At 37.8% G+C, this 9,868-nt stretch overlaps 1 protein-coding gene across 1 annotated transcript; it reads right to left on the bottom strand.

Moving 5' to 3' along the window:
• Window positions 1-395: 395 nt before the first annotated feature.
• Window positions 396-6,651, bottom strand: LOC105010533 (cytochrome P450 26B1). The gene is made up of 7 exons (XM_010869866.4): window positions 6,420-6,651; window positions 5,617-5,871; window positions 4,955-5,179; window positions 4,438-4,713; window positions 3,949-4,104; window positions 3,302-3,736; window positions 396-2,782 (listed from the first exon to the last, which is right to left on the bottom strand). Exons 2-7 carry the CDS (start codon window positions 5,818-5,820, stop codon window positions 2,447-2,449), a joined length of 1,632 nt encoding a protein of 543 aa, XP_010868168.1. The 5' UTR covers window positions 5,821-5,871; window positions 6,420-6,651; the 3' UTR covers window positions 396-2,446.
• Window positions 6,652-9,868: the final 3,217 nt, after the last annotated feature.

The following is a 9,868-nucleotide window of genomic DNA, read 5'->3' as shown; positions in this document are numbered from 1 at the left end:
GCAGTTCGTTTTAATGCAAAATAGAATTAATGGCAATTTCTGTTCAAGGGGTTGATATATTTTTCGTTAGGACAAATCAAATCTCGCATAATAAAGAGCAAATTACAATTTTAAAACCTTGAATATACCAAGACATTCCTGCAACAACAAGATAGTCAAATTAAGTCAAAGCCGTCACCTCAGATGGGGTCAATAGCGCAGCATTAAATGGTTCGCTAGGGTCATACAATACTTGCATCCGAGTGAACTCTCATGAGGTGCATGTAATCTCTAGAAAGTTCCATTCATTGTTTGCATGGTAAATTATCTGTAAATCAAATTTGTTTGTAATGGAATGCAGTGTGCGAGTGAACAAAAACAGACAATTTATCCAATAATAGGCGTTACACTAAAACTGCACAATGTAGACATATTGTATTTCTTAAACATCAATTTCATTAAAGATTGAATTGGTTTTGACTACTAAAACCGTAACCATTACTTATGAACACGGGAATCTGTACGCAACTGTAGTACAACATAATGGCAACAATTTCAAAATATTGTCATAGTTTCCTACTGCAAAAAGACTCATTTTCGCTCATATCATCGTTCCATCCAAATAGATAAGGTACAACAACACAAAAATACACAGTGACTGAACAAGACAAATAGTCTGTGGGCTATATACTTTATAATGGACGAAAAGTGCTATCTACTTCCATTAATCTAAATTTCGCTGCGCTTCTATATTATTTGAAAATCAACAAGCGATTATTAAACAATGATGGCACATGTAATAAAAATGATGGCACATGTAATAATGTCTAATGATGATAATATTAATAATGAATCAATATGACTATTAACAATAACGTTAAATATTGAATTTCGATATAGCCTCTGAAATTCAAATCTAATTACCGGCTAGGCCTACTTTAGGCATATTAACTTGTTTTAACGTTTTTTTTGTTTAGTTTTTTTACGTTGATAATGCCTGTTTCTAATTCAACTTGCACACAGAACTGGCCCAAATAAAGATTATTTCTAATATTAGGCCTACTTCATTTAATACACATAAGAGTGTAGCCTACCTAAACTACTGGACAGAAACACATTTTGAAGTGTTTCGGAATGCATTTCGCGGAGACTAAGTGCAAGATAAGAAAGACAGTTTATCTTTATAAACCATTTTACCAGAGACATGTTGCCTTTTAAACCACATTTCTAACCACAGGCTATATGCGAATAAAGTAATCTCGAATAAATAGGCCTATACAAAAATCATGACTGACTTGTGATGAAATCGGGACGTGCAGTTAAAATATGATGCAGGTCGATCTGTCATTTAAGCAATGGTGGGATTTTTTTGTGTTGCCAAATTTAATTATGCGAGAGAAGTTCGTGTAAACGCCTTAATGCTCGATTATTAATATAATTGACTAACCATAATTTGGAAGTAAACCTTCGAATTATTATGTGCTGTATTCCTTCCATTAAAACTAGTAAAAACTTGTTTGTTAAGCTACAGATTAAATAAGATGGTTGAAGTGCACGGAGATGAGCTTGACGCCGCTTTCCAATTCGCGGGTCTTTTGCGTGGTGTTTTCGTGTAGTAGCCTTTTGGCGAATAAAAACGTTATTGTATTAATCTGGGGGCCATGTATTTGCTAATTTTTTATCTCAAGCAAAGACCAATAACGTTGTGTACTTTATGTGACAAACTGTTTGTGTAGCAAACTGTTTGTGTAGCAAACTGTTTGTGTAGCAAACTGTTTGTGTAGCAAACTGTTTGTGTAGCAAACTTTGTGTAGCAAACTGTTTGTGTGACAAGCTGTTTGTGTGACAAGCTGTTTGTTTGACAAACTATTTGTGTGACAAATCGTTGGTAAAAATTGAAATGCGATGTAAACATCAAATTGTAGAATAGAAGAAAATGTTAGAGTAAAACTATCCTGTTATGTGGGCTACGTCATCTTGGATTACTATTTCAAAAAGTACGTTTGGTGGAAACACAATATTTTCTTTAAGCGGATTATACAATAGGCATATTGGCCAAACGTGCATTGTCTGTAGCCATTTCGGTATAAACCTAGCAATAGGATAATATTTGTAACCACTCCTAAACAGAAAGGTGTCCATTGCATTATTATACTAAAATACACCTTTCGGTTTGATATGTTATAGCAGGGGGCGCCCGGATGTCCATGAACAATTTCAAACGTTAAATCTCCTTTCCCAAGGCGATTTTGGCGATAAGCATGTCATCACAGGTCCACCAGCCAGGCACCATGTCTTGGTTCCACTCTACAATTACTATCTATCTGTTTCTTCCATTTCCATCATCTTTAAAAAAAAAAAACAGGATATGGTTCATGCGTATGTAATAACTTAATATTGCAATTGGAAAAAGTTTGAGGTAAATGTCTTCAGTAACACAATTGCATCAATGAACTCTCGGAGTTGCCTATGCATAATTGAAATGCACATACAGTCCATTGACGGGATGTACAATCGGCACTGTCTGCATCTTGGGGAAAGTTTCCGTAGCTAAATTCCATTTGCACGTGCCAATCAACTCAGTGGCCAGCGTTTTTAATAACATTTGGGCAAGTTCCTTTCCGACACAACTCCTTATTCCGCCGCCGAATGGAACATAATTGAAACGCCCGGTCTTGCTTTCGTCACGCATCGTTCCGAAGCGGTCTGGGTTGAATATCTCCGGGCTCTGGAACACTGCAGCTGTCTCGTGTGTGTCCCGGATGCTGTACATCACGCTCCATCCTTTGGGAATCTGGTATCCCTTCGAAGAACAGATAATACAAATAATATTTCAAAATGTTACAATCCGACACAAAAAGTCTACATCGCATTGCATGCATCATTGGTCATAGGCTATGGCCAATTAAGGATATTCAGTCGTCTTCAAAGTTTTGTATTTTTTTAACCTACGAGTAATCTCTTTTCCAATAGCCTGCGGACAAGGTTAACCTAGGACTGACCTTACTTCACCCTCATTTCAAAGCACAGTTTATGTGAATCTGTGGTCACTTTATGGAGCAATGATTGGGAGACGCACTTGAGCGGCCACACATAATGGTGTATTGAGAACTCGCCCAATTACTTTCAAATAGGGTTGTATCTGCTTTCGAATAAATGGTCTAGTTTTTGTGACTAGAACAACTAATTGCCCAGCGGTCATCACAGTCTGTAGATCGAAATTATGATGCTCTGTAGCCTGGCCATGGGGTTGATCTAAGGTCAGCCTTCATAGTGCGCCTCTGTGCATAAAATTCGCGTGTAGGCCCATTTGTATACTTACGTCCAATTCGAATGTTTGTAGGGCAGTCCTGTATCCCCCAGATACTGGCGGGAGAAACCGCAGCACTTCCTTGACCACGCAGTCAACGTATCGGAGCTGGCTCAGTTTCTCCATAGATAAAATAGGAATATGATGCCGCGAATATTGTGCCTCGTCGTTTTCATCCGCTGCGGAATGAACAGTCCCGTTCCCATTCATCAATGAGGTGGTCCCCGCGTCTAGGGGCCTATGTACTTGTTTGAACGCAAGAACACCTTTCAGACCATTTTCTTCCCAGCTGTCTGTGCTGTGTGTGTTGTAGCCGAGACCCTCTGACTCCAGCTCTATCCGGGCTTTCTCCACCACTGCGGGGTTCCGCAAGAGCTGAAGTATGAGCGAGGTGGAAGCACTGGCTGTAGTAGAGTGAGCAGCAAATATTAGCTCCACCGCGGTTTCCTAGATACCAGATGAATCACAATTAACCTTCTAGTACTAGGATTTGGCTTCAGTGGTCCAAAGTAAAAACAATTCTAATTCATCTTAGCAGGCTAGAAACCTTCAATAATATAGGCTACAATTGCAGATGTGGGATTTTATATAAACTCACAACCATAGCACAATAGATACACAGAAAATACATTTTAGTGTGTTTTTAAGCTCTAATTTACCTTCAACTCTTGCATGCTGAGTTCATGTCCGTTTTCCTTGGCACTGCTCAACATATAATCAAAAGCGTCATAGTACTCCTCAGACTGTTGTTTCTGTATTTTCTCCTCTATGATTTTCTCCATACACGCATGTAGGATTTCCCGGGCTTTAATTCCCTGAGAAAACAAATCAACATGAGGTCTTATAACGTTTTAGCTGATATTTACATCCAGTGTAAGACACTTTATTACATTTTGCTACACGTGCAAATGTTGATTTGGCTATGCATTTTAGTACACTTTTGGCACACCTCCAAGAGCGTAGGCTAAAGCTACATAGTATTTTTTTATTTATATACATTCTTTTTTTTATTAATTATGCCATACCAAAATATGAATACAAATAGTTGTTAGAAATCCAAAGGCAATAAATAAGTCAAAAACAATTCTTTAAACATTAAATGTGCGAATAATACGACATAATGACATTTTTGGTAATAAAATACTCACTTTGCGGAGGCCACTCATTGGTGCGTCAATTGGTAGTGAGAAGAGGTTGTTCATGAGTTGTTCAAAGATTGTAGAAAGGTAAACTATGCGTGTTTCCTCCATATTCAGTCCTAACAAGACTCTGACCGCAACACGAAATGTGAGAGACTTGGCTGCGGCGTAAACATCCACTGGGCCAGGCTCTGAGCACCACTTTGCAATTTCAGACTTGACAACGTCTTGCAAGCGGGGTAGGTAAGTCTCCAGAGCCCCGCGGCTAAACACTTTTGCCAAGATCTGAAAGGAAAGGATAATAAAAACGTACTATCCGGTACACGGCACGAGAACAAATACTTAAAACGAAATGAATCCCCCATTCTTATATATAAAAAAACGTATTTAACAAATTAATAATAACAGATGTCTGTCTTTTCGCAAAATGTTGCCAGGATTATGTGAAGTTAGGTAACCTGCAGACCTATATGGTATATGTTTGGTTAACTTTGGTTAATGATTTATTTCTTTATTTCATCCTTACTTTTCTTTTCTTCTTATGCAGATCTCCGATTGAGTTGACCAGGGTGTTGGGTCCCAGGATAATCCGGGTGCTCTGAGGCCACTGTGTGCAAACCAAATTATGTTCTCCAAGCAAGATTTTACGGATGTTTTCGGCACCAGTCACCCGGATAACCGGCTTTCCTAAAAGGTGAGTTTTAAAAACGTTGCCATGCTTCTCTCTCCTAGAGATGTGAAAGTTGGACCCCTGTAACAAAACACGGAAAAGCATTAAAGGAGTCATTAATTTCACGAGCTATAAAGATGGTGCGTTCTACCCGTAACGTTATGGATTAATATTCGTGCCTTGTATACCATGCGCAGTTGACGCATGATGCATCATGTGTAAGGTGTAAGGTTGTCTAAAAAACAGCGGTATAAAACGTATTTAATCGCAAACAAGAATTAAAGCCTTCTCTTTTATTTAACAACTAAACTAAGATCCAATGTCTAAGAGTTTCGTTCAGTATTTGTTTTGTTGTATAATTATCTTTTACTTTTCATAACCCTCATTTCATGAGATAACCTAAGCACCTTTTTAACACTTGTAAACCAAACTCTTTGGCTCAACACATGTATGGTGGCATACGCAAAAGAATGTGCTTGGAATCTTGGAACACTTAAAACAAACTACACTCTTCATACCTGAAAGAGCCAGTGGAAAGTTTCTCCTACCAGCGGCCAGCCCATGGACCCATTTGGTAGCGGTAACTTGCACTCTTTGTCTCGCGTATTGGTCCACCGGACAGTCCACAGTTGCCTGGAGACAGCAAGCAGGATCAGGGCTGAGACCACAGACGTGAGTGCTGTGACCAGCGCTGACAAGTGACTGAACTCCAGAAGGAACATTTCAAAACATCCACGTGCTACTGTGCAAACTCTGACGCGTGGTTCTTTTCTCTGTCCAGGAGAGAGAAAACATTTTCATTGGAAAGAACAAATACTTTCGTTAAGCATTTACTTCAGTGAACTTTCAGATATGACATAAACACATTTCAGAAACCGCCTCGTTTCTGAAAATACTGAAGCAGTGTCTGAAATTAACTAAACAAAATAAAAGTTTAGCCTGATTTACATACGGGAAATTTTCTTCATTCCGCTACCATTTACTTCCCCTTAAATGACAAAAACTGACAAGTATTCCAAATAGTTTTACAGGTTACATGCGCCGGCCTGTCTATTTACTTGCGTTTATAGGCTATAGTTCAGGGGGCTCAATAACCCCAAGGCGCCCCACGTTATATAGTGCATGGCAATAAATCAGGTAAAAGTAGGGTGATAGGTTACATTGATTGAAATACAGTAGCATAAAATTGGTCAACGTCTAAGAAGTTTAAGGCGGATGATGCCTAAGAATAGTATCATCCTTTACATTATCACACAGAAAAATAAAATATTTGGAGAAAATAAGTACAACTGGATTGTTATAGAAGGGGACGTAGACTTACCTCGTCTTAACTGTAGAACCAAGTCGCTGACAGCAGCCTGAAACTCGTCCTTAAAAGTCTCCCTCCAAACGTGGGCTATTCCTTCACAAGGTTTTGTTCTCATTGGGCTTTATAAACTTTGGAACACTACATGATCCACCTTCGCTGGTGACGTATAACGAGTTTTGGATATCTAGAGACCTTAATAAATCGCTAGGATTGGAGAATGTTTTATCTTATAGCACCCGTAGATTTAGTGAGCGCAAGCAGGGGCGGTTTTGAAAGAGCGTGTGGCAGTGTATTGAGGAGACAGGTACCCAGCCAATCGCTGAAAACCCTCACATTGACTGACTCTGTTCACAGTGACCAATTCTCGAGATGCGTGGGCATGGTGCAATGTAATTCTGTATTGCCATAGTGATATACTAGCTATAGGCCTACAAATGAACAATCAGACTTCGTTTCTTTTTTGATATTTTAAAGAGGAACTGAAACTGCTAAATTATTTTTAAATCATTTTCCTTGGATAAATGACAATTATTTTAATTTTCTAGAAGCATCATGACCTTAATCTAACCGCCGGATGATTTGTATTCAGTTTGCAGTTAGCCTATATTTTTTTACACAAATGTCAAAATATAGACTAAAGTCACAATTTACCATGTTGTATTATGTCAACAAATGTGAAAAGAAATATAATTTAGACCCATTAAAGAGACACAATAAATAACAGGGTCAACGTTTTCAAAACGTTGGAAATTGACAAGATCGGTTGGGTTGAAAATATTTTAGTTATAAATGAGTTTCCTCTCTTATTGTCTTATCATTACTCACTGTAGAAACGTGTCCCATAGATGCCGATCACCTCAATTATTTCAGGTGTGTTCCTTTTTCGCTCTGGAAACAGAACACCTGTTACCCAGTTTGTATGGTTCGCCACATTTATCACCTGAAAAGTGTAAACGAAACGTTTCAATACCAAACATTTCTATATTTTTGTGATTTGTAGGCTATAAAACATCGGAAAAAGTAGGCTAATGATGAAATAGTCTGCAGTAGTTCTTTTAAGCAAGGTCATTGCATTGCAAATGTAGTCTGCTTTGTTTTTTTTTTTAACTTGAGATTAACATTTTTTACTTTATCTTTGGTTGATTTTAAGAAGTCAGCATATCATTTTCTTCGGTGGAATCACAATATAAACTGTTGATTATCAAACATTGCTGCTGTATTATAATTGGGTATGTGTTTACCCTGTCTAATTTATTTGGCTGGTGAAGGTGCTTTACATTTGTTTTTGTAGCCTGGTGAACAAGGTTTGCATTCCCATCATTAACACTTAAGCTCTGTTGTCAGACTTATGTGAATATCCCAACACTGCAAACAACCAAAAAGTGTCTGTAGCAAAGCAATCAATATACCCAATATTACTGAAGTATTGACTTTCTGCACACATATTGTTTAAATTAACCCTGCTGTGAGCCATTTAAAAGTAGGTTATTTGCAACTCTATTTTTTGTTTTAGAAACAAAGTTAAGGTTGTCATTCTAACCAGCTACTATTAGTAGCAAGCTAACAAGCTGATAACTGACAACGGACTAAGCAATGCTAATATGGAAGGCACAGGCTGAACTGAAAAGGGATAAGCTACTCAATTTGATCTTCTTACAGTACCATCTTACTAGGCTGTATGCTGTATGCAAGAGTGGTGTGTGTTGGTGTGTATTTGAAAGAGGATGTTTGTGAGAGATGTAGTAAATGAGAGAAAGGTGTAGGGGGGAGAGCATGTAGGCTTTTACATGAGTGTATAGTTATCCGAACAGTCAAGATGGTTAAGTTCTTGGGTAGGTTTAAAAGCTATTTTTTTCTTTGCACCCAAAGATATAGTCCTTTATTCCTACTGATGTAAGACGGTAAGAGGGACTAGGCCTTATGGTAAAAATGCAATTATAAACATGCTCTTATAAATAAATGTGATGTGTTCCTTATAATTAGTGCATAGTAAGCCTGTATCTCAATGCCTTGCTTACAAATCTTTGATTCCAAGATTTGTTACATTATTTAAAACAACCTTTCTAAAAAAAGTTCAGAGATGATCTGTCCAGAAGGGATGTTTTCTTAAGTAGGAGTGGTTGGGTTCTGATTGTCCACAGTTAGTGCAACATTTTTTATTTGTCTCGCCAGGATGTCCATGTGTTTGGGTATGGCTGTCGGTGGAAGATGATAATCCTGTTGAGTCCTGAGATTACTTAAGATTTAGTTTTTGTGTTTTAGGCATTGATGAGAATATTGATTATCTTTGAATTATTTATAGTATGTTATTCTTCTTTATACATTCTTCATTCACTTAACCGCATAATTTAATCTGATCACAAAACTGTACCAGCCCTCAGTGTGATAAAGTGTTGTTTTCTAACACTTTGGTGATGATTCACACATTGTATTGTGCCTCCTTGCAGTGATTACCTGCCAATAACCTATCCCACTCCCTCCTCCTGCTCTTATGTTAATGAAACTCCTGCAGGTCTGCACGCAATCCCACAACAGGGATGTTATTATAGAAGGAGGTATTTGAAGTGATAGCATAGTCGTCACATTAATAACAACATAAATATGGTCATTATTAGCATAAAATGTAATCAGTGTGTTAGAGCGTACAGTTGAGTTTTGTAGATGCTGCTGCACATCATTTAAATCCTTTCCCATTGTGTAACTTCTGTGACAAGTGCTCATGTCAAAATTTTTGTTGTGACATCATGAAGAGAATCCATGGAGAGAATCCAGGTGATCAGTCTATTTCTCCATTATAAACCCATTAATGTGCTCTGATGACTTCTGGTAATAATATTATATTTTTTACCAACTACATGCCATTTGGCAAATCAGTGAGCAAAATTGCTGTCTCATTTGCCTGTTAGCTAAACCTTTCACGTTAGCACTCGATGACTCAACCAGTAACATTTAACTAACATTTAACTATCTAGGTTGCTAATCTACATCTGAAATAGCAAATTCAGCCACAAGTAAACATTTTGATAATTGTCTACTTTAAACTATCTGAACAGTTAAAAGATGATGCAATTATTTTAGCTAGCAGAATAGCCAGCCTAGTAAGATTTTCTATTTAGCCAGCTATCTATAGCCTAGCTAGCATACTACAGACTAGCTGGCTGGTAAACCTATCAAACATTATTAAAACAGCAATTATTTGCTGGTTGATTAGAAAGCAATGCAAGAGAATTACCAACACATTGAATGTCGGGGCCCTTCTGATGTAAAAAAAATTGAGCCGAGTACTGTATGTCATTCCAAAGCCAGGGAGATAGGAGAAGCCAGCTAACTTGTCAAGACTAAGCCAATGTTGCTTTTTTGAAGATCGTACAAAAAAGCATGAGTAAGTTACCAAAGCCAACAAAAAATGAGAAGCAAGCTGTCTGGCATTAGCTAGTGTTGCTTTGCTGAAAGAGAACATG

This window comes from Esox lucius, chromosome 6, assembly GCF_011004845.1.
Source record: "Esox lucius isolate fEsoLuc1 chromosome 6, fEsoLuc1.pri, whole genome shotgun sequence".
Classification (NCBI taxonomy): Eukaryota; Metazoa; Chordata; class Actinopteri; order Esociformes; family Esocidae; genus Esox; species Esox lucius.
Note: the sequence above shows the minus strand (reverse complement) of the source record. Positions and strands in the feature narration are given on the sequence as shown.